This window comes from Carcharhinus amblyrhynchos, chromosome 4 (assembly GCF_965287045.1).
Source record: "Carcharhinus amblyrhynchos chromosome 4, sCarAmb.v2.hapA, whole genome shotgun sequence".
NCBI classification, from domain to species: Eukaryota; Metazoa; Chordata; class Chondrichthyes; order Carcharhiniformes; family Carcharhinidae; genus Carcharhinus; species Carcharhinus amblyrhynchos.
The window spans coordinates 86,500,317-86,525,289 of NC_137327.1; the positions used below are offsets into that span (position 1 = coordinate 86,500,317).

Here is a 24,973-nt window from a genome sequence, read left to right on the forward strand (position 1 = left end):
CTGGCAACTGCATCCAATATCTGGATGATCTCAAAGTGCCTCAATCCTTTGAGACAATATGCAATATCTTTTTTGTGCCTTTTGCTGCCAAAAAGGACTGTTTCCCCAGGAATATTTTCAAGGCAGCAGATATCTGCTCCAAAAGCTCCATCTGCTGTTTCCAAGAACTGAACCCCAGATAAAACCAGGAGCCTCTCCTTATGCAATTCCTTAGGACAATCCAGTAATTTAAATGTGAGCATGGAACAAGGAATTCAAACTGAATTTCTCAAAATATTAAGACTGTCCATTAAAGTACACAATTTATTCTACCATGGAATGATTGCCCATCACACAATCTATCTGTCTGACCATGGCTTGTAGGCGTACAATAGTTCATCCTTCAGCTAAGTTTTATCCATGAAACCTAACATAACAGTTAAACCATCCTCAGTTTCCAACAGCTCACAAAATACTCTTTCTTATATCATTTATGTCAGTAGGGGCAACACCTTAGTCATAATGGTCAGGCTCTGGCTGGTTGGGGGTGGTAGGAATCATGTCCTGACAATTTTACACTTGCTTTCAGCCATTCTTCACAACAGCTACTCATTGTAATCTTCTGCCTTAAAAACTTTTAATTGCCTGAAAATGAAGGTCGGAAATCAGTCTCTGCTACCATGTTAAACTTCTTACAGTCAGTTAATGAAGAAGATCAGAAGTCTTTTTTTTTGCAGTTTCAAATTTAGTCACAAAGTGAAACATTACAAATGTATTTCTCCTAAATATAACCCACCACCAGTGTCTCTATGTGCATAGGTAATTATCCAATGAGTGCCCCCACTTGTAGACACAATTTTAATTTATACAATTAACGATACTTGCTTAGTTGAAATTAGAGAGATGAGGGATGTTTAATGAACATCCCTCATTTATTTTTGATTTTTAAAATGTGTAGGGTTGATATGGAAGCCGTTCGCTTACTAGTTAAAAATGGAAGCAACTAAGTTGGCAGCATAACACGGACTCCTGCCAGAAGAGAAAAGGAAATGTGTAAACACAAGCAGCTGCATAAGCACAAAAGTGAAAATAGAGGGGTACTATAAGCATTAGTACAAGTGTAGTGTCTATACAGACAGAAGGCAGAGGAAAAATAAAAAGAGCATTGTGCCTTTAAATTGGTGGAACAAGACTTAAGTAAAAAGACCAGTGAATAGAGTTCGGCTGATTTCTACATTCATTATTTCTTAAATAAATATTAGCTGGTATCAAATTTTAAGGAAGTAATTGTTAGCCTATCAAAGACTGTTGAAACATGTAGATATATAGGTTTGTATTTTTTTAAAACAATAAGCTACTTTACAGCAAATTGACTTGCAAAATGCCTATAGTGCAGACATTTCCAAAGTCTGCAGCACATATTCTGATTCACTCCAAATCCTGTTCACCCATTACAATTCTGAATATTGATCTACACTGAGTCCTGGTCAGGCATCGCTTCTATCTTAAAATTCTCATTGTTGCATGGAATCGCTGCATGCCTGAGCATTTCTGTAATTCGTTCCACCCCTCCAAACCTCTTAAGTCTCTAAGCTCCTCTAGTTCAGGTCTATTTTAATTGCTCCAGCATTGGTGTCCATGACTTCAGCTGTCCAGGCCCTAAGCTCTGAAATTCCTTCCCTGAAACTCTACACCACCCACTCCCTCTTAAAGGCATTCCTTAAAACCTAGCGCTTCCCAAGCTTTTGCTCAAATATGCTAATATTTCCCTATACGGCCCAAAAAGACACGATGTTCAAGGTTGTTCTGAGGGATGCAAAGGATCCCAAAAAGCAAAAAATGCTGGAATTTCACAGCAGATCACTTGACAAAACACATTTTAGTAGAATCAGAAGAAATGTGAAGGGGAATGGAGAAATGAGAGATTGCTCAATGATTCAAATGAAGAAAAAAAAAATCAGATTATAAATATAATCTGATAATTACAAAATTATCAATAGCAAATCGGTTCACCTCATATTTTAAACCCAGGTAGCAATAGTTCAAGCTCAGTAAAAAGGAGATAGTTAGCGTATTATCTATTGCTATTTACAACTCAGTATTTTAAATAAATCCATTACATCGCCTCAACCATGCTTACTCTGCCACTTTCTGAAATATAGATCATGACTGGAGGAGCTTATTTTATCCATTAATCTTAAATATTAAGTGTTTTTTTAAACTATTTTTAATGTTACACTATAAAGTATCATGTCGGTTTGCTTGGAGTAAGGTTTTTAACCATACAACATAACAGAAATACCCAGATGAAGCCTAAAAACGTATCATAACCCGCCAATTGTGATATATAAAAGTATGATGTTCTATAAAAAGATAAACCTTGTATAATCTTGGGTATTAATTTAATGAACATATTTGAAATTAACTATGCAACCATGTTTGTACAAATCCATTATACAAGCTAAAGTCTTCTACATTGTGATATTTGATTTGAAGTCAAGTTGTTGCCAATTTCTTTCTGCTGCATACCTTGATGAAATTACAAGTCCTTCTGTAAGTTGGACAAGTTTAAATAGGTTAAATAAATCCAGGACAGACGAAACACAAAATTGTTTTCTTCCTCCACCTTGAAGTGTTGGAATTACACAATACAAAATTTAAAAAAACAATAGTGCCAATGTTTCCATGTCTTGCAGCTGGGTCTGTCCATGTTCTCTTTCTAGCAGGTATCTCATTGCTGGTACTTGTGTTATTTGTATGTCTTCATGTGCCAAAGGCCATCATTTAAGTAATGCATATTTTCAATTCCAATACCTTTGTTGACTTGCTCACTGTGGACATAAAGTAAAATTAAAACGGATTTGACTATTTGTATATGAACAAAATTTCTTATCTATTTTAAAAATATATAATTTTGAGCAGGAGTTGTTTTCAATTCAACCAGCGGAATTCACTATTATACTGCCACAACTGATACCAAAAACCACCTTCAAAGACATGCATTTACAAATTGTCTAAAGTTAGCTAATAGTTTAGACTGAAGGGCAAGTGTCCCAAAATTCTGAAAACCAATGTTTGTTCCATTAGTGAGTAACCCATAGGATGTCAACATTTATAAAAATCCCTGCATGAATACGCATTTCATTAAATTAAAAGATGTTACACACAATTAATTACTTTAATGGCAGGTCAGGTATGCAAAAAAAAGTTATAATCAGTCTATCCTATAACTACTGGCAGTTCAGCTGATGGTCTTTCAGGTCAGATAAGCTAAACCAACACTACTGCTGGTAGCACTCTATGGCATGTCCCTCCGAAGGAATGAGGAATCATTACAGTTTGTTTCTCAGTGTTGATGGAAACCAGTACCAAACACCATCAACAGTCAACCAAAGTATTAGGTCAGAAGTTGGAAATTCTGCAATGAGTAATTCACCTCCTGACTCCCCAAACCCTGTGCACTATCCACAAGAGACAAATTAGGAGTGTGATGGAATATTCTCCACTTATCTGAATCAGTGCAGTTCCAACGAGATTAAAGAAGTTCAACACGATCCAAGATAAAGCAGTCCATTTTTTTGACACTCCATCCACTTTAAATGTTCACTCCCCCCACTAGACATACAGTGGCTGCAGTGTGTACCATCCACAAAATGCATTGCAGCAACTGAGGGTCTTTCAAAAGCACTTCCCAAATCTGCGACCTCTACACCACCTAAAAAGGACAAGGGCAGCAGATGCATGGAAATACCACCTTCTGCAAGTTCCCCTGTAAGCCTCTCACCATCGTGACTTGGCATTATACTGCTTTTCCTTAATTGTCACTGGGTCAAAATACTGGAACTGCATTCTCAATAGTACTTATACCATATGGGTTGTAGTGGTTCAAGAAGGAGGCTCACCACCGCCATCTGAAGGCCAATTAGGGATGGACAGTATATACTCCATGACAATGACATTCACATCCCATTATAACTCTTTGTTAGCTCAACATCTACTCTGAATAAACAGCCATCTTTCCTGGATGAATAATCAAATAGAAAACTTAGAAATTTTGAAAAGTCAGCACAGTTCCAAGTTTAAATTCACTCAAGAATGAAATGATCCTGTATGTTTTGAACTATGGACCAAAGGATGGAATAAAAACATGTAAAAAGGGGTACAGGTATAAATGCAGTGATCCCGTCTCTATTGCAACAGCATAGGCTGGATTTTAACTTACCTAATCCACAGGCCCAGATGTCAGGATGGCATGCTATGGAGTTTTAACTTGACTTCCTATTGGACAGGGAACAGTTCCATCAAGGATGCAGTGTCAGTTCAGTAAGGGTGAAATGTGCATTCACCTCCTGCAGCTCTAACAATCCTTCCCTGGATCTAGTTGCCAGATTTTCCAAGAACCAAGGAACATGACCACGGTAAATTTTCAAATGAGGAAAAACAATGAGGCATGCAACCCCATCATAAAAATTGAAAGACCAATCACCTCTCTAGAATAGATCGGTTGTTTGTCTGCCTGATCCCCACCTACTATTGCTGCAAGTAGGAAGATTGGAGAGGGCTTGGATCAGGATTTGTTTTTACCTCCTACCTGACCTGGAGGTTAAAATGGCCCCAATTGCTCAATTCTCACCTCAGAGTGTATCACATCAACATCTTAATAGTTATGTGAGATTATAATGTACGTGTAACTGAGGACACTTTTGTTTAAGGGTCCATACCTCCTAGGAACTGGATTGAGACTTTCAAACTCAATCTTGTTATCTTCCCAATCAGCTACAGTTAGATGAAAGGTCACTGCATTATTCAATTCTCCTTAAAACAATAAAACAAAGTTAATAAATATTTACATTTTATCTGCTGGCATTTTCATAACTCCCACCGAGAGGGCATGTTGCTTGCCTTCTGCCATTATAGCCTTAAGAATATTCAGTTAAGGAAGATACCAAAAAGCAGTGCTTGTATACAGACAATCACCAGTGGTAATAAATACTATCCCAGCCAGTGACATGACACCAATATCCCATGAATGAAATAAAAAAATGATCTTCTCAAATAAAAAAAGAGAATATTGCTAAAAAGACAAAAGTTGTATGAAATCCATTTTTCAATATTTCTCTTTCACTCTAGTCTAAATAAAGGCATGAATTCACTGAAGAATTAAATACTGTAAAATAACTCTCCCAATGGGTTAATTCATGAACTATGGGGAACACGTGTCCTGTGAGGTAGGACAGGAAAGAAAACCAATGAAAGGAGAAGGTCGCTATGTTTCAGCAAGCATCAGTGATGAAGACAAGAAGCATCAACTCTCTGAAGTAATTACATTCTCTTCCATCAATGGTGGGTCTGAATTTGGAATGAGAAAAGTTGACAGGAATGCATGCAGTGATCAGAATTTTTAATGTTGACTTTATGCATTAAGCAATATTTCTTGCTCTTTTCAATACTAAAATACAATTCGCACATTTGGAATTTTAACAAAGCTATTTACGATCATAGAATCAAATCAATGATTCTATAATCCAAAAAAACTATTAGTGAATTTCCTGGATTATGAAGAGAGTCCTGTATCAATTTACATTTTTTTGATGCATTAATAAAGTTTATTGGCTCTCAGTCAGGGCACAGTTACACTATGACAACTGACTTCAGTACATCTGGGATAGTGAGAGAAAGAACAACTAGATTTCATGCTTCCAATCGCTTTCAGTGAACATGCTGTAAAATGCATAGAATTATATGAAGTGAGGGTAGAAAGTGGCTGCTCCATTTTAATTCCCAAATTCTGTAGTTAGCCAACACTCACTATCAAAGTTGATATAAAAATAATATTCACGTAGGTGAGATAGTGGAAGGCTGAAAACGCCCCTGCAAAAGTCAATGGATTCAGGAGGCAGTGATTGAAATAAAAAGGAACAAAATAGACACCTGTCAATGTGTCGAAGCTCTTCCTCAATCGTTCGTCAACCACAAGAAACCTACATCATACCCTACAGTAAGTATTTCACCCCAAGTTTTACCCAATTATCACCACTTCTTGAAAGACTAATATCTTATCATGTTAAATTGCAAATTGCTTTGAAGATGAGATAATAAAACAATTCAACGGGCAACACACTTACCCGGAAGAATCAGCCCTCTCGTTAATAAATACTCTTTATTTTATGAAAAATGACCCATTTTTGGTTTTTGACAAATAAATGAGTCATATCAAGGATACAACTATAGTGTCAGTGTCTGCTGGGTGAAGCTTAGCTCCAGGGGAAGTTAGACCGGGACACATGATATTGGCCCCGCTGAGCACAAACTTGATGGCCCCTTTATCAACCTGTTGATGAGGCAAGATAGTAGGATCTGCAATGAAGAAGTGGAGATCGATAATATTATACTTGCACAAAACTTTTCAAAATTAAACATCTTCATTACAGCTCAATTACTGTTAGTCACAAAGTACATACCTCAAGACATGTTTGCACATAAATTATTAAAAATAATCCAGGCTAATCTACCATAAATTCCTTCCAAAGGAACTTGGCAAATAAAACTTCTGTAGTCAATTTAAGATGGTTCTTTTCAATTTTTGTCTGTTCCTCTCCTGAGGCTTTGACTCTGCTGTGATCTTGTCCTTTGGCCATTTTTCATGAGTTTGGAATGTCCCTGGACTGTCAGGAGTAGCAACAGAGCTCAGTCTTATGCACATCCAAGATGCACTTGTATGGCTGACCAGAGTTGTGGGGTGGCAATCATGAGCAGGAACACTGAATGTAGCAATCAGCAGTAGTAACCTTGAATGTACAATGCATTGAGTTTTTCTTAAGGTGCCTAGCTGTTTGTCAGACAGGTCCACTTGTACCACTGGCCAAAAATGGAGAAGCATTTAGTGCTACACAAAGCAGTGTCATGCATTAGGCCATTGAGGAAACCACAAAGTTACAATCAATTCAAAGTTTATTTAAATTGTGTCAGCTTGTGTTGGAGTGGTAGCACTCTAACCTGTGTCCAAAGGTTGTGCGTTTAAGCCACAAATCAGAGAAAGACTTTTTTCTATCTGCTCAAATTATACAAAAAAAAATATGATTAAGTGTGGCAGGATATTAGACTTTTCATTAGATCGTACTATTCCCATTGACACATTGGGAAGAAAAATTTACAGGGCCAATTAAACAAGGATCAAAGGGCTGGAACTGAATATGCCATGCCCTATCTTGCGCCATGATTCCCCACCTGTCCTTTAATGGTATAAGCCCCCAATAATGCGAATCCTTATTCTCCAGCCCATATCAGACTGGCCATATATCTGGGGGATGGTATGTTCAGCAAAATGGGGTGTATCAATCTCAAAGTGGAGGAATCCTGAGCCCAGAAATCAGCGAAATTACTCTAAATTTTAAATGTTATTTAAAATACAACTTTTCTTCCAACAGGGATCAGTTTTGCCAGCATCTTGTAATGCTTGGTAGCTGATCAGTGTTTGAGGGAAAACAATTTTAATTTCCCCATTCTTTTTAACAATTGACAGTGCCATAGTTTTAGTGCTTTCCACTGTTCAACAAATGTTGGTAACCACTAAATTACTTTCAGCCCAGAGATGCTAAATGGATACCAGTAAATCACAGCTTTAATAAATTTAGAACTGACAGACATGCCAATATTTTTACAGCTTGGTTTTAAACTTAACCAGGAATACAAATGACCATAAGATATTAATTATGATTTGTATGTACTGTCATTCAACGACAAGTACTAATCGGACAGCAAAACATGTCAAGTGCGATACACAGATGGCAGATCCATTACACTGCCAACTGTGCTTTGCTGTCTGCTGAGCAGTAAAGAAACTCCGTGCACACATGTAAGCATGCATGACAGGAGTTATTTTTTGCCCCGTTAAACTGTATCATGAGTGGGGAAATTTGGTCAGAAGAGGAAAATTTAAAGTATGTTTCTAAAAATCTAATATTATTTGTACTTTTGTTTAACATTTTTACTGCGAGTATTGTTTCACTTGCAAGTCTTATTCAGGGCCCAAGTAGGATGATAGAAGCCATGTACTGGTAGTAGCTGAAAAAATTAATTAATTAAGGAAATTAGTGGGAATTGGTCTCTACTCTTCCTGGGCTCAGTTCATTCTTCTGGTCAGAACATACAAATTCAGACAGTGCACAAACAGCACTGAGTGCAGCTTTGGGCAGAGTGTGGAGGTTTGGGGAGAAGAGGGAGTTCAATGAGGGCAGTATTTCTTTGCTTTTCTAACTTTTTCATGCTGTGGGAATTAGTTTCTGCTGTCTTATAGGGGAGGCAGTGAACTGTTGGTGGGCATCTGATGAATATCTGGCAAGTGGTCAAAATCTACTTGCAAAAGTTTAAATTTGTTCTGTAGTTTGTGAACAGGACAAATTTAAACATTTTTCAAATAAAATAAATAATTGAAAAGAATAATTACGTAATTTGTTAAAGATCACAAGTTTGGCAGAACAGGTGATGTATGAAGGCTGCAAATGTGGGGCCTCATGGATACTGGTGTTATCCAGGGCAAACACATCTGTACTAAGTGCCTGCGGCCTGAGGAGCTTCAGCTCAAAGTTACTGAACTGGAGTCTGAGCTGCAGACAGCATGACACATCAGAGGAGGAGGGTTACCCGGATGCTTTGTTTCAAAAGGCAGTCACATCCCTTGGGATATAATTTTCCACCTTCAAAAATGGTTAGGGATAGGAGGAGTGTGACTGCAGCTGTGGCAAGTAAGACGATCCGGAGGGTAGGAGTGTCAGCCACTCAATTGGCCAAAAGGTTTGAGGTTCTTTCAGCTTGTTTGGATGACAGCTGCAGACTGGTGAGCCATGTCATTGTGGTACAGAAAGCCGTTCAAGTGGGGCTAGAACACAAGAAGGTAGCGCTCACAGGGAAAAGTATAATGAGGGGGATAGACACTCTTCTCATAATAAGGAGAGAGAGTCCAGACCACGGTGCTGCAACTCAGTGCCAGGATTCAGGACATCTGCTCTGGACTGAGGGGAATTTGCAGTGGTGGGGGAGGATCCTGTTGTTGTGGTCCATTTAGATATCAATGACATAGGTAGAACTAAAAAGGAGGTTCTGCATAAAGAGAGACATCAAATTAAACAACAGAACCTTCAAGTCTGATTATTATCTGAGCCATGCACAAATTAACATAAAATTAGAGAAATTAATATATGGTTGAAAGACTCTTGTAGAAGTGGGTTTCCATTCTTGGGCCACTGGCATCAGCACTGGGGGAGGCGGGGTCTGTATCATTGGGACTGCCTACATCTGAACCATGCTGGTTCTTGCAAACTGCATAATTAGGGAAGTAGAAAGGGCTTTAAAGTAAATTGAAGGGGGATGGTTCTGGAAAGGGGATATATAGGCTAACAAAGCAAAAGGATATGGCAGCTTTACAAGACAGGAAGGGACAGACTGAAAAACAAAAAAGCCAAAAATAGGATCAGAAAGGGAAAAAATGGCAACAAGGCAAAACTAACGGTTCTACTTAAATGCACATTTTATTTGGCACAAAATAAACAAATCAACGGCACAAATTGAGGTTAATGGGTATGATCTTTTTGCCAGATGGCCTACTCCTGCTCCAAGTTCTTATTGTAGAGATGTGATTACAAGAAGATCAAAACTGGGAACTAAATATTCAGGGATATGTGACTTTCCATGAGGACTGGCAAGAAAGAAAGGGTGGTGGGGTAGTTTTGTTAATATGAGATAGAATAAGTACAATACCAAGCAATGATCTTGGATTAGAGGTAGAATCCATATAGGTGAAGCTAAGACATTTGTGAAAACAGTTCATGACTCACAATAAAGGTATATCCAGTGAGGAAGGAGGATTCTAGGAATGGGATAAATCAACCAACGAAGTTAAGAATGGTATTAAATTGAAAGAAAAAAAACGAAGTTCTCCCAGGGCAGCACAGCGCTTAGCACTGCTGCCTCACAACACCAGAGATCTAGGTTCATTCTCCCTATGTCCGCATGGGTTTCCTCCCACAGTCGAAAGATGAGCAGGTTAGGTTAATTAGCCATGCCAAATTGCCCCTTGGTGTCAAAGGGACTAGCAGGGTAAATACGGGGGAATTACAGGGTTAGGGTGGGATTGTGGTTGGTGCAGGGTCAATGGGCAGAATGGCCTTCTTCTGCACTGCAGGGATTCTGATTCTTCTTTAAAAAAAGTGTCAAATTTGCACGAAAACTGATGTAATTCACACTGTTTTTTTCAGTCGGAGTTCAGAGATGAATCTCCCACACTCTGTGCACTGCAAAGGCCACAAAGCGTGGATATTATTAAGTTTCAGGGGATAGGGCCGATTCTCATTGCTGAAGCTGAAATCAGCGTGCTGAGCCAGCCCACTGTGCATGAGCCGATCTGCAAGTGACGAGATTGGCACATACAGATGCTCTCCCAATTGCTGGCTAGCTGCATGACCCCCACCATGTCGGTTCTGGCCCTCTCCCCCCAATCCATTCCACGGACCAATGCCCAGGGGCACCTCCCCAACACCCGACCTTCTGGGGATGTCCCCAGTTGTCCCCCTTCAGTCTAGTGGGGTTGAGCCGCAATCCCCGCTCGAGTGAAACACTCTGGCGGGGGGAGGGGATGGGGGGAGGAGATGCTCACAGGCCCGGAGACTTCAGTCCCAGGCCTGTTAATTTCATTTAAGTGAGATTAAAATGACCACGTTAATGGTCTTTGCACCTCTCCAACGATTTTCAGCGTGGAGCAGATGCCACTGGAAATCCGGCACTGGGGGACACTAGTGGGATACAAATTTTTCATGTCAGCCGACACTACAATCTCCCTGCCTGCTATGCTAAATTTTTTAAAAACTAACAAAAGATGACCAAAAAAACAAAGAGGGAGAAGATAAACTATAAGGGTAAACTAGCAAGTGAGACTGGGGAAATAATAATGGTGAACCAGGAAATAATAAGTCAAACAAATACTTTGTGTCAGTCTTCATGGCTGAAGACACTAATAACACTCCAAAAAAAGCTAAACAATTGGGGGGGGAGGGGGAATAAATACCATAACTAAGCCGAAAGTACTGAGGAAGCTAATGGGGCTAAAGGCCGATAAGTCCCCTGGACCTGATGGGTTGCATCCCAGGATATTAAAGGAAGTTACAGAAATAGTGGATGGACTAATCTTCCAAGAATTCTTAAATTTTGGAAAAGTCCCAAATGATTGGAAAATTGCCTATTCAAATAGAAAGGGAGAGAAAACAAAATAGGTAACTGGAAGTTAACTTCACTTCTGTCACTGGGAATATGTTAGAATTCATTATAAAGAATGTAACAGCAGAGCATTTAGAAATGCACAATATAATCAAGCAGAATCAGCATGGCTTTATGAAGGGGAAATCATGCCTAAACAAATTTATTCGAATTCTTTGTGAATTCTGGTTCAGCAACGTAGAAGAAAAGCTCATGATATCTCTCCTGACAGGTGTTTTACTAACTTTTCATCATGCCAATATGTTCTAGTTTGCTACCACATAAAACCAACCTTAGCCCTCATGCCCAAATATTTAAAACCTTAAGGCGTGAAACAAAAAAAATCAAATGACAAAGACACCTGCAGTTAAAATGGTGGCCAGCTACCCTACACTTTTGACTACTGAAAATATGAGCGAAATTCCTGTCACTCAGCTCGATAAATCCTGATGAAGTTTGGATCAGAGGTTGAAGAATTCACTGGAAGAGTCTCTGGGTTCTATTTGGTCTTCTGTCGATACCATTCATTCAGCTGTTGATTCTTACGCCAACAGCTTTATGACACTGAGTCGGTCTAAGACCACAGTGACAGGATTTACACGCTGGGTCCAAGCTGACTGCAGCAATTAAGGAAAATGTGTCATTGCAAGCCAAAGTCAATGACCTAGAAAATTGGTCAACATGACAAAACTTACGTCTAATTGGGATTTACTGGGACACAAGAGTAGATCTGACAAGGAAGCAAGCAGCATTTAACAACACCAAATCCACACTGTGCAAGAAAGGAGCAAACTTTGGGCTGATTCAGTCTGCCCATCTCTGAATCACAGTGAACAAAAAGATCACTTCTTTGACACACCAGATGAAGCAAACTCATTCCTGCAGAGCGTATACTCAATTCTTGATGGGCTTCCTATTTGATGCCTTGGTTGATTTAATCGGAGCAACAAACGGAAATTATACTCTTTCAACACTGGTCATTGTTGTTTATATTCAGGATCACCTGCTGAACCCACAAGTCAGTCTATTTTCTTGGCTCATTCTTGGCTATGGGGAATGAAAGCATCAGATCTCCACGGGTTATTTTTTCCACAGCAACTGAATGCTGCATATCCCTGCTTCAGGTTGGTGTTCTTAGCTGTTTCTTTCAATTATGGTTAAAATATTTGGTTACCCTGATACAAGACAAAACATTAGACAGCCGAGTTTAACTATTAAGCTAACCATGAGGTCAATAAATTTTGGGTATCATGCAACTGAATACCTGTACTGGCCACTTAATAATCTCAAAATTAGGGGCATGTTCACTTGCTCAAAATGCATTTGAGCTCTAACTATGTGGTTATAATTAGCAACTTTTCATTGGTGTGTTATATAGTTCATGGGGGCAATTCTCCCAGCCCCTGCGCTGCTTTTGTAGCGCAGCAGGCCGGGAGATTTAAGTGGAGTCTTTTAGTGGGCTTCCCACGCATCTCTAGCCACCCACTAGTCGTGTGAATTCACCAACACACCGCCCGCCACCCACCCCCCGACCCAACCCCCCACGCCCCCTCGGCAGGAGTGCTTCATTCCAGCAGGGTTTACAAATTTAATTTTCTATCTGTTATTTTCAGCTCTGTAGTTTTGTTCATCCTTTCCTCAACTATCTCCAAACACATTATTGGAAGGGATTTTATCATTGCTTCAAAGTCATTGAGGTTTGATTTCAAGATTGTATGATCTCATACTGTCCTCTGACCCCACTCCTTTCCACAAGATAAGAAATGATCAGGAAGCAGAGCATAGGCTTTTCTAATTTAACTCAACAACAAACTGTCTGGTTAGCTGCACCCAATTTGACCAATAGACTAGTCAAGCAACAGCCCAACATGGTTTTATTCAAAATCGTATCTTACAGACAAGGTCTCCAGCTCCTCCATCATCAACCCTGTCATGCTGGCATGGTAGACCTACCAAAGGGTGCTGACAGCACAGTGGAAGGGAGTTGTCCTGGGAGCGTTCAATTTTGACTACAGACAGCATGAAGTCCCACAGCATCAGGTCAAATGCAGGCAAGGAAACCTTCATTTGATTACCACTAAAACCCTCCCACAGCAGGTGAATCAGTGCTCCCACACTTAGCACAAGACTTGGAGGAATCGCGTCATTAGTTACTGAGCCCTGAAGGGCATATCTGTAGACTGGGCCTTCTGCAAGTTATGATGTAGAGATTCCAGCATTGGACTGGGGTAAACACAGTAAGAAGTTTCACAACACCAGGTGACAGTCCATTTGGTTTATTTGGTAGCAAAAGCCACTAGCTTTTGAAGCACTGCTTCTTCATCAGATGAGAATCAACATGAGGGACAAATCATAAGAACATAAGAAATAGGAGCAGGAGTAGGCCATCCAGCCCTTCGAGCCTGCCCCGCCATTCAATAAGATCATGGCTGATCTGTCGCTGCTCAGTTCCACTTTCCCACCCTCTCCCCATAACCCTTAATTCCCTCTCCTATCAAAAACCCATCAACCCGCGTCTTAAAAATATTTAGCGAGGCAGCCTCCACCACTGCAACGGGCAGAGAATTCCAGAGATTCACCACCCTTTGAGTGAAGAAGTTCCTCCTCAACTCCGTTCTAAACCGCCCCCCTTTTATCTTGAGGCTGTGCCCCCTAGTCCTACTGTCTTTTTTGAGCAGGAAGAGTCTTCCCACCTCTATCCTATCCATCCCATTCATCATCTTATACGTCTCAATGAGATCTCCCCTCATTCTTCTAAACTCTAACGAGTACAAGCCCAGTTTATTCAGCCTCTCCTCATAGCTCAACCCCCTCAACTCCGGTATCAGCCTAGTAAACCTCCTCTGCACTCCCTCCAAGGCCAAAATATCTTTGCGCAGGTGCGGCGCCCAAAACTGCACACAGTACTCCAGTTGCGGCCTCACCAATGCCCTTAACAGCTGCAGCAAGACCTCCCTACTTTTATATTCAATCCCCCTCGCTATGAAGGCCAGCATCCCATTCGCCTTCCTGACCACCTGCTGCACCTGCAAGCTGGGTTTTTGCGACTCATGCACAATGACCCCGAGGTCCCTCTGCACCGTCGCCTGCTGCAGTTTTTCGCCCCGTAAGTAATAGTTCTTCCTACCATTCTTCCTACCAAAGTGGACCACCTCACACTTGCCAACATTAAATTCCATTTGCCATTTTCTGGCCCATTCGCCCAGCCTATCTAGATCCTTCTGCAGACTCTCCACACCCTCCGCACAATTTGCCGTTCCCCCAATCTTGGTGTCATCAGCAAATTTCGACACTCTACACTCGGTTCCCTCCTCCAGATCATCTATATAAATGGTAAAAAGCTGAGGCCCCAACACCGACCCCTGGGGCACTCCACTAGTCACCATCCGCCAATCCGAATAGCACCCGTTGACCCCCACTCTCTGCCTCCTATTTGACAACCAATTAAAATCGATTTGATCTTGTCCTTATCAATCTGCCAGTTGGGGACTGCATCCGTCCACAATAGCTCTGGTGGCAGTAAGCATGGTAAGAGTTCTCACAACGCCAGGTTAAAGTCCAACAGGTTTATTCGGCAACACAAGCTTTCAAAGCACTTTTCCTTCACTCACCTGATGAAGCAGCAGCACTCCGAAAGCTTGTGCTGCCAAATAAACCTGTTGGACTTTATCTTCGTCTTGTGAGGCTTCTTACTATGCTTATCCTAGTCCAATGCCAGCATCTCCACACTGGGAATAACATGGACAGTCCTTATGGAAATGTAGTCCTGTTTTCACACAGAGGACAATCTGCACTCTGGTGTGACACTGGGCCACATTCAGCAGCTCAAAAATCAGACCTCCAAAAGGCACTAAGAGATATCAGCACCAGAACTGTAGCCCACCACAATCTGTAACCTCATAGTTCAGCATATCTGTCACTCTACCATAAACAAGGGACTAATCAGGGTTCAGCGTGTGTAGGAGAGCAGGCCAGAAGCAGCACTGGTAATGCTACATACAAGCTTGACCACAGAAGCAGCATGCTGTAGACCAGAGGCCATCCTGTTAAAGGTTTCCATCCAGCCCACCAGCCAGTGTTCAAAATACAAACAAATATAAGTGGAAGAGACATCTTCAATACTCAATGGCTACTCTGCCATTCACAGATTGTTTCTTTCCCAATTTTGCTGTGATAAGTGAACAGTAATCATTGGAAGGGAAACCATCTGTGATTGGAGGAGCAGTAGGAGGTAAGTAGTAGCTTTCAGCCTGAGGACTGGAGCGACAATCTTAAGACAGGCGTCAAGGGAGCAGCTGTCAGTATTCAGTGAGGTTCTCGGGGGAAACAAGACTGACCAAGCAGATCTTGAGGAGTTTACAGGTGTCACTATACCCATAGACAGAATACCAATTATAACCAGTCTGACCATAGATGACACACTCTCCACATTCTCTCCAATAATGCAGGTGATTCGTTCTGACAGCTGAAATCAAAATACTTTCACTGTCTGAAATTGGATCCTGTGGCTATGCCAATCACTATCATCCCAACTGTTTGAGAGAGAGAATGCCAGACAAATGAGATGGCTATCCCAAACTTCCTCAAACGCTCCCAGGAAGTGGCTTCAGGACACTATCAATGCATCAGATATTTGGTGGAATGGGGCACTGGTCGAGTAGAAAAATCTGAAACAGTATGAAACATGAGGAATAAGTTGATGTAAGGTAGTCACAAGGTAATTGGCAGATATGTAAAGTTGTTTTAAAAGTCAAAGTTTGTTTATTAGTCACAAATAAGGCATTCATGAACACTGCAATGAAGTTACTGTGAAATTCCCCTAGTTGCCACACTTTGGTGACTGTTCGAGTCAAAGCACTTAATCAGCATGTCTTTCAGGCTGTGGGAGGAAACCCAAACAGACACAAAGAGAATGTGTAAACTCCACACAGCGCCAGCAACCCAGGTTCACTGTGTGGAGTTTGCACGTTCTCCTCACATCTGCATGGGTTTCCTCCAGGTGCTCCAGTCTCCTCCCACTGTCCAAAGATGTCCAGGTTGTCCAGATGTCCAGATGTCCACCGTCGCAGCAGGCGACGGTGCAGAGGGACCTCGGGGTCCTTGTGCATGAGTCGCAAAAACCCAGCTTGCAGGTGCAGCAGGTGGTCAGGAAGGCGAATGGGATGCTGGCCTTCATAGCGAGGGGGATTGAATATAAAAGTAGGGAGGTCTTGCTGCAGCTGTATAGGGCATTGGTGAGGCCGCAGCTGGAGTACTGTGTGCAGTTTTGGGCGCCGCACCTGCGCAAGGATATTTTGGCCCTGGAGGGAGTGCAGAGGAGGTTTACTAGGCTGATACCGGAGTTGAGGGGATTGAGCTATGAGGAGAGGCTGAATAAACTAGGCTTGTACTCGTTAGAGTTTAGAAGAATGAGGGGAGATCTCATTGAGACGTATATGATGATGAATGGGATGGATAGGATAGAGGTGGAGAGACTCTTCCCGCTCAAAAAAGACAGTAGGACTAGGGGGCACAGCCTCAAGATAAAGGGGAGGCGGTTTAGAACGGAGTTGAGGAGGAACTTCTTCACTCAAAGGGTGGTGAATCTCTGGAATTCTCTGCCCGTTGAAGTGGTGGAGGCTGCCTCGCTAAATATTTTTAAGAAGCGGGTTGATGGGTTTTTGATAAGAGAAGGGATTAAGGGTTATGGGGAGAGGGCGGGAAAGTGGAACTGAGCCACGACAGATCAGCCATGATCTTATTGAATGGCGGGGCAGGCTCGAAGGGCTAGATGGCCTACTCCTGCTCCTATTTCTTATGTTCTTATGTTCTTATGTTGATTGGCCATGGTAAATTTTCCTATAACATCAGGAGGATTAGCAGGGCAAATACATGGGGTAAGGCTGTTTTAGCCTGGGTGGGATTGTGATCAGCGCAGACTCGGTGGGCCGAATGGCCTCCTTTTGCACTGTAGGGATTCTATAAATAGAATGATAAAACAGGCTTGAAGGGATGAATTTTCAACTGGTGTTCCCACTCCTAAATATCTAGTGCCGTATCTTCCTGAAAATTTGCCCACTCGCCTCATGAGTGAGAAAATAGTTGAAACATGGCCTTTCACATGAAAAGGTTGGACGCCCATGCTGTAGATATAAAGCTAAGCAAGTCACGACCAAAGCTCTGCAACCTTGCCACACAATCCATTGTGAATGGCGGTGGACAATTAAGTGACTAACAGGAGGAGAATGCTGAATGAACATCCCATCTGCAATAATGATAGAACCCATCGTAAATACAAGGCAATGGTAATCTTCAAGAGAGAATTCAATCAACTAACAATGGCATTCAACAGCATTTCCATTACTGAAATCCCCCCAACATCATCTTCTAGGCCATCACGTGAAAGTTCTCCTCTGTGTCATAGGCCATCCTGACTTGGAAATATGTCATTTCTTTACTGTTGCTGGATCAATGTCCTTTAATTCATTCCCCAATAGCACTATAGGTATAGCTACAGTAATAGGACTGCAGCAAATCAAGACGGGTTCAACCACTTTCTCGCGGACATTTAGGGATGGGCAACAGATGTTGGCCTTGCCAGCAACACCCACAATGCCCAAATTAATAGAAAAACCTGTCTCAAAGACACTACTTGTCTTTCGTGAACTCAGATTGATGACCCAACTCCCAAATTACAATTCCACTTCCGAGAATAATCCACAAATAATGTTGGATGAACTCACTGTATTATTCTCTTCTCAAAGGACTCAATTCCTTAAAGTTCGTAAAAATGTATGTAGAAAATAACGTAGCACCTAATATTTCATGATAATACACACAAGCTGAAGCTTAACAATTACGACAAAACTGGGTAAAGTTAGCATCATTTGCATAATGTAAAAAGTTGTCAGTTTACAAATCCTCAAAACAGACTTAATGGCAGTAAACCTACATTTATGAAGTAATCGTAAGGTGGGGTAGAAAGGTCCCTCTCTCTGTCTGAAGAACAACAATTCTCCATTAACAGTCAGGATCTCTATATGTTCATGGCTGCAGAGAATTAAAAAAAAAGAGTATCAGGCTCTCAAGTTATGAAAATAATAATTCTATTAAAAATAATCTTGTCCGTGTTATAGAAAGGTCCGATTTGTTAAATAACCACCCCCCCTCAGAAATAATGTTGAAAAAACAAAAATGGCATTTTCTATATTCATAAAATAATGCACTTAGGAGATGTACATTTCTTGAAGTGAATACTCGCACAGTCCAATATTACACCACAACATTTCAAAACTTTTTACATCTTACAAGACTATAAAAAATAGGAACAGGAATAGGCCATTCAGGCCTTCACATCTGCTCTGCCATTTAATAAGATCATGGCTAATCTAACACTCACTAAGTCAACTTTCTCTCCATTCCCTTCCCAGCTTTTAAAATGTACAAGGCCTCAGCCTCCACAGCTTCCTGCAGTAAAGAATTGCAAACATTCACCACTCAGAAGAAATTCTTCCTCAAATCCATCTTAAAATGAGCAGCCCTTATTCTGCAATTACGTCTTCTGGTCTGAGTGGAAACAACCTCCCAATATTTACCGTGTTTAACCCCTGAAGAATCTTAGGTACTTTCTGAAGTGGAGTAGGCAGCCATTCTACAGCAACATATCACAAGCTGCATTGACATGATTAAGTAATGAGAAGAAGATAAACAATATTGTGGTGAGGTCAATGGCACCTAAATCACAGGAGAACTGACATGTGACCATGTCTTAAAATCTCAGTTAAAAGATTGCACCTTTGACAATTCAGCATTCCGCCATTGTCACACCACAATATCATGACTCAAAATCTCAATGTTTTGACCCAGCAATTAACGTGCTACTAACTGAAATAAGTTGACACAACTGACAAGCTTCTGAAGCATGTTACAGGTTCTTTCTATACGAGGACTTGTGTAATTTAATTGCATATTGGTTGTGCAAATACTTATTCCTCTTGCATGATAAAACAAGGTGTAAACCCAAAACAAACCATTTCAATTCCAAGGTGCAGCACACAGGCACCATCTCACATTGTGTTATATTCCAGGAAAATTACATGCTTTGCAATTTTACACACTTGGCTTTTTTTTTTAAATTTGCCTTTTCACAAATATCGTTGTCATCATTAAAGTTTGTTAACACAGGGGAATAGAACCAAGAACTGCTCTTAGCAAGCACGAGCAGCAAGTTTGTCAGCTGTTCAGCTATATAAAGGGTATCAGGATTGTGTTTTCACCCTACTTCCACATACACACACTTCCAGCAGGGGGCCAGTGGCTTTTTTCCCCTATCCTCTGCCCAGAAAAAGATCAACTGTAGCATCCCAACTGCAGCACAGGCTGGAAGAAACACTGCTGAGGAGTCAAATATGATTCTAAGTGAGGACATACATGCATTGTCTTGCCACTCAGATTTCAGTAAAGTGTAACAGTAGGAAAGATAATATGCTTACTTCTCCTGAGTAGTACAAGTTTAATAACTTTCAAATTTTGTCTTCTCAGCTATATAAGGCTAAAAAAGTATTGAAAGTTACATGTTTGTCATTTGTGCCTGACTAATCTAAAATGTTAAGAGTATCAAATAACATGTATTCTGGCTTAAGTACCGAATTTGAAACTCCAGACATGTACAGATCAAATCACACCCACCGTACAGTACACATAGGCAAGACATATTGGAACCATTCAGGAAATACAGGCATTGCTGAGAACTGCAATAAAGACCAATCTCCGGTGACAGATAAACTATGACAAATGGCTTGACGAGCTACAGATCTTGAGACGCAAAAAGAAACATCTCAGTGGAGACCTTATAGAAGTACAAAATACACTTAACACGATTAGGAGTAAACTTAATATTACTGCAATATGGCATGGCAGCATGACCAGAGAACTTAAATCAAATATCAGGGATTATCCTTTTATACACATGGTACTCAACAATTAATGAATGGACAACTAAGTAAAAAATATTGAGGAGTCAGGAAAACGAGGAATTATGAATTTTTTTGGTAGTAATTGAAAACAGGCTGATGGGCATGATTGATGTAACTTGACTAAGAAACAGAGACTGGAAGGATCAGTAGGTGGTTTTAATTTGAACAGAAGGAACCAAGACAAATGTAAATAAGAATTTACTTAAAGGCAACAAAGGGGAACATGTACAAATTGTACGTAAGTGAGACAAAGATGAAGTAAGTTTATTTTTTAAAATACATGAGCTATGAAGTGAAAGGAATTTGATCAGTTCTGGTAAAAATGAACTTCTGAGAGATTGTGGGAAAGGGTAGAGAGATCAAAGGGAGAGAACACATTTAAGAAAATACTGAAGCCTGTGTGAGAGGTTAGCTGCTTAAATCTCCCAGAAGACCGAGAGGCAACTGGGAAATCCCCAGAAGATAGCTTGGAAGCCAGTAATATCTTCAAGCAGAAAACATGATGACTGGTAATAGGCAAAAGACACTGTTGACAAGTCCAGACCTGGAAAATCAGGTTGCTGTCACCATCAGAGAACATCCCAAGTGTAACAAGGCATTGTGCGTAAAGTACCGAAATTCTATCAGGACTGTTGCCATCAGAGAAGGGAAGGATAGCTCTGAGTGTAATTTAGCTAAGAATTTTTTTGGAGTGTACTATTAATTGTGTGAAGCTATTTTTGTGTTTCTGTAGTTTTAAAAATTCTCTTCATTAATAAGTTTATTTTAATATAAAATCATCAACTGAGCAGAGACTTTCTAATTTCAGAAAGCCTCCTCATTATATACAAATTGCAAAAAACCATTTTGGCTGCTGGTACAACTTTCCCTTCCGGATTTAGCAGCTCAGTGTTTACCATCAGTCAAGCCTCGGATGCATTAAAGAAACAACTACATGCTGTAAATAAGATGATCAGTTTGTATTTCAGAGGGCATCAAATGGACTATAGGGCCTCCTACAGCTAAACTTATCTTGTGATCCTGCAATGTTTTCTTCAGCGTGCTGAAATAAAATGCAACATCTACTGGTAACATTGATTTAGACACCAAACATTACGACCAAATTTAGAAATAATGTGAAGATAATTCTGTAAAATGATGAAGTCAACGATTAGAAAGTTATATTTTTGTGTAATCAATGCAGGAATATGAAAATTGGACTTGAAGAAAGCTAGCTGGAAGTGCTTTGAGTTAACATACAAAAATGTATTGAAAATGAATTGGATATAAAAGAAAATGAGAGAACTAGCATAAGAAAAACAGAACTTATAAGAAAAATAACAGCATTATTTGAGAGTCACAAGGAAAGCTTGTGAATGGAAAAGAATATTGGAAAGGTTTAAATGGCAGTTAAAATGTGATTAAAGATAGAATGGAACTGACAGGTGTGACTTTAAGTGTGGACTGCACAGATCATCAACCATGTGAACAGAATTGACACTTAGAGAGAAGAAAAATATCACAATAACTAAATTTTCTTTACATTTAGAATGCAAACAAGTTAAATTGTACCATTTTACTATTTTTACAGGGTCCTTCTTTGGCATGATTTGGTTTAACCATGGTTCAATGACTGGAAACTGATCCAGCAACTGATTCTTAATGCCTTTAATAACAGATGTTTTCAGCTGGATGCAGTTTGAAACATTTTCCTTCTCATCAAATCTGTTAAGATAGAAAAGAAATGAATCATTGTCATTGCTGATGTTTCTAAAACACAATAGACACTCCACTCCAAACAAATACAATCACTTGGACACCATACACAATGTTTCAAAATTGTTCTCTCTTTTACCAAGGATGCTGATTTCACTGAGGTTCCACAAGTGTCTGTATCCAACCAGTATCTCATCCAAGTGGTTGTTCTTCTTTCCTGACCCAGGCAGTGAGTTTCAGCAGGCACTTTGACCAGAGGAGACATCAGTCAAAGCTGACATTGTCCACATACCATTTGAGGTCACCAGATAAAATCAGAACAAGTAACCCTGGCCAATTTCACATATCCACCACATTAACACAGGCTCTGTAACAAATTTATCATAACCGAGAACTAGCTGGTGCTGGGACTCAATGGTTCTACTGCTACACCCAAAATAATCACTCAGATCAATCCATTGAGAACCAGTGCAATTCACTGTTCTGATGATCCGTAATCGAATTGAAACGTTAGTTGCTCTCTCCCCCAAATGCTGTCAGTCAGGACGTGAATGAGTATTTCCAACATCTTGTGTTTTTAATTTCAGATTTAAAGGGCAGGGTCCGCGCAATATTTTGCTTTATTACTGTTTGAAATGAGGTGGGGGGGGGGAGACTGGTCCTTTTTAAACAAAATAACATTTAAATTATTCAACACCTGCTCTGGTGACAAAAAAAAAACTGTCAAAACAGTTGTTCTGCTGGAAACGCTTATCCGCGCGTTTTTGTTGGAAGGAAGGGACAAAATAACTGGATAAAATCCGGCTCAAAAAGAGGAAGACAGCCCAGAAATTCCGAAGTATATTTCAAACCTTGTGCATTAAATAATCCATTCATCGCAGATGGAAAATACTCATTAGAACGAAGTGTAACCAGTTCAAACCAACAGAAATTGGCTATCTAAACATCATTTAAAAATTCTGATTAAAAGACAACCGTATCAAATGTAAAACTCACTTTTTAAACATGATGCTGCCTCAGAAACTCTAACCACACGAGGCCCAACAGGAAATATATCTTCTTACGGCAGGTCGCAACTACATAACAAATCACAGCAATGCTGTAAACTGGATTCTTCTCCCTATTTTTTACAGTTACAACCAGAGGGCAGCAGAGTGGCTAAAAACTCCAATTTGTACAAAGAGCAAAATAACCTTCTATCATTGAACACTCCATGATAATCGCAAGGGGCAATAAGTTTACCAAATATCAATATATACTTTTGTTTTCTATTCCACTTGTGATTGTTCCAAGCTGTACCCCATTTTCACAGCATTATTCAGGCAAGGTTGTTACACTTCTGCAGTCATGATCTGCCCACGACGATAATTGGTATAAAACATTGGACTGGAAGCAAGCTGAACAATCTATGCTTCTTGCCGTGAAATGATTTCTCAGGCATCACCAAACCTCCTCAGCGCTATTCTTCAGGTGCAGCCCAATTGATGTTCCTTATCTGAGCATCATTTTTATGTGTAATCCTATATAATGTGTGGTGCTTATCTAAACACTGACCTTAATGCACGGCAATCAAGAACGTGTTCTTCATCCATTTGCCAATCTTAAATTTGTGACGTTATACTGTGTTCTTTATCTTTGCAATGTTATTCTTATGTCAGGATAAAGACTACAAGGAACTACAAAAGGTCATGAATGTAGACCAATCCATCACACAAACCAGCTTCCCATCCATTGATTCTGCTGACACAGTTAAGGAGAGGGTACAGGTAAGGGAAGAGCCGATGATGTCCCAATAATAAAGGGAGTAGGGGGCGTGAGTATGGTTGGTGGTGTTCTGGCAAATAGGGTCCAGGTGAAGGCTGGGATGAAGGCACTTCATCTGAATGCACAAAGCATTCGGAATAAAGTGGATGAGCTGGTGGCACAGATCAGCACAAATGGATATGATCTGGTGGCCATTACAGAGACGTGGCTGCAAGGTGACAGGGACTGGGAGCTGAATGTCCAGGGGTATCAAGTGTTTAGGAAGGATAGGCGGGAGGAAAAAGGGGGGGGGGCGTAGCTCTGCTGATTAAGGATAGCATCAGGGTGGTAGCAAGGGATGATATAGGAACCAATGAGCAGAAAGTGGAATCGTTGTGGGTGGAGATTAGGAACAGCAAAGGGAGGAAGACGCTGGTGGGTGTCGTCTGTAGGCCCCCGAATAATGATCTGGAGGTGGGGCGGGCTGTTAACGCACAAATAAGTGCGGCGTGCAGGAATGGAACGGCCATAATTATGGGGGATTTCAATCTACATATTGATTGGTCGACCCATGTTGGACGCGGTGGGCTCGAGTAGGAGTTCTTGGAATGCTGCCGGGATAGTTTTCTTGAACAGTGTGTGTTGGAGCCGACGAGGGAGCGAGCTATCTTGGATCTGGTGTTATGTAATGAGGCAGGAAGAATCAGGGACCTTGTGGTGAAGGATCCTCTTGGGGAGAGTGATCAGTGTATGGTGGAATTTCTGATGCTGATGGAGGAGGAGAAAGTGGGTTCCCGGACACGCGTCCTTTGTTTGAACAGAGGGGAGTACGGTACGATGAGAGGAGAATTGGCGAATGTTGACTGGGGGAGCGCGTTGGAAGGTAGGTCTGCTGAGGAGCAGTGGAGGATCTTTAAGGAGATCTTTCTTGGTGCTCAGCAGAAATTTATTCCAATGGTTAAAAAGGACCGTAGGAGGAGAGGTAATAAGCCGTGGATAACGAAGGAGGTGAAGGAAAGTGTTAAATTAAAAGCGGAGGCGTTTAGAGTAGCTAAGAGTAGTGGGCGAGAAGAGGATTGGGAGAGGTTTAAATGTCAACAAAGATTGATAAAGAAGGGTAGGAGAAACTATGAAGCTGGGCTAGCGCTTAATATAAAAAAGGATACCAAGAGTTTTTATAAATATATAAAAAGGAAGAGGCTGGCTAGGGTGAACGTTGGACCCTTAGAGGTTGAGAGGGGGGACTTAGTGGTAGGGGATGGGGAAATGGCTGAGGTCTTGAATAACTTTTTTGTTTCGGCCTTCACGGAGGAGGACGTGAATAATTTGCCGGGTGTTAGCGATGGAAAGGTGGT

At 40.8% G+C, this 24,973-nt stretch overlaps 1 protein-coding gene across 1 annotated transcript; it reads right to left on the reverse strand.

Annotated features, from left to right (window-relative positions):
• Nucleotides 1-645: 645 nt before the first annotated feature.
• Nucleotides 646-22,952, reverse strand: mcts1 (MCTS1 re-initiation and release factor). Its single transcript, XM_080187456.1, has 6 exons — nucleotides 22,872-22,952; nucleotides 21,732-21,884; nucleotides 18,158-18,255; nucleotides 6,203-6,336; nucleotides 4,830-4,897; nucleotides 646-2,810 (listed from the first exon to the last, which is right to left on the reverse strand). Exons 1-6 carry the CDS (start codon nucleotides 22,880-22,882, stop codon nucleotides 2,729-2,731), a joined length of 546 nt encoding a protein of 181 aa, XP_080043582.1. The 5' UTR covers nucleotides 22,883-22,952; the 3' UTR covers nucleotides 646-2,728.
• Between the last annotated feature and the right edge of the window lie 2,021 nt (nucleotides 22,953-24,973).

Bases quoted from the DNA above. Each gene is read 5' to 3' on its own strand.
- mcts1 (XM_080187456.1), bottom strand. The intron at 6,337-18,157 runs GTAGGTTTACTG...TCTTCATTGCAG, and splicing joins CTTACGATTACTTCATAAAT to ATCCTACTATCTTGCCTCAT. The intron at 2,811-4,829 runs GTAAATATTTAT...TTATGTCCACAG, and splicing joins AAAATGCCAGCAGATAAAAT to TGAGCAAGTCAACAAAGGTA.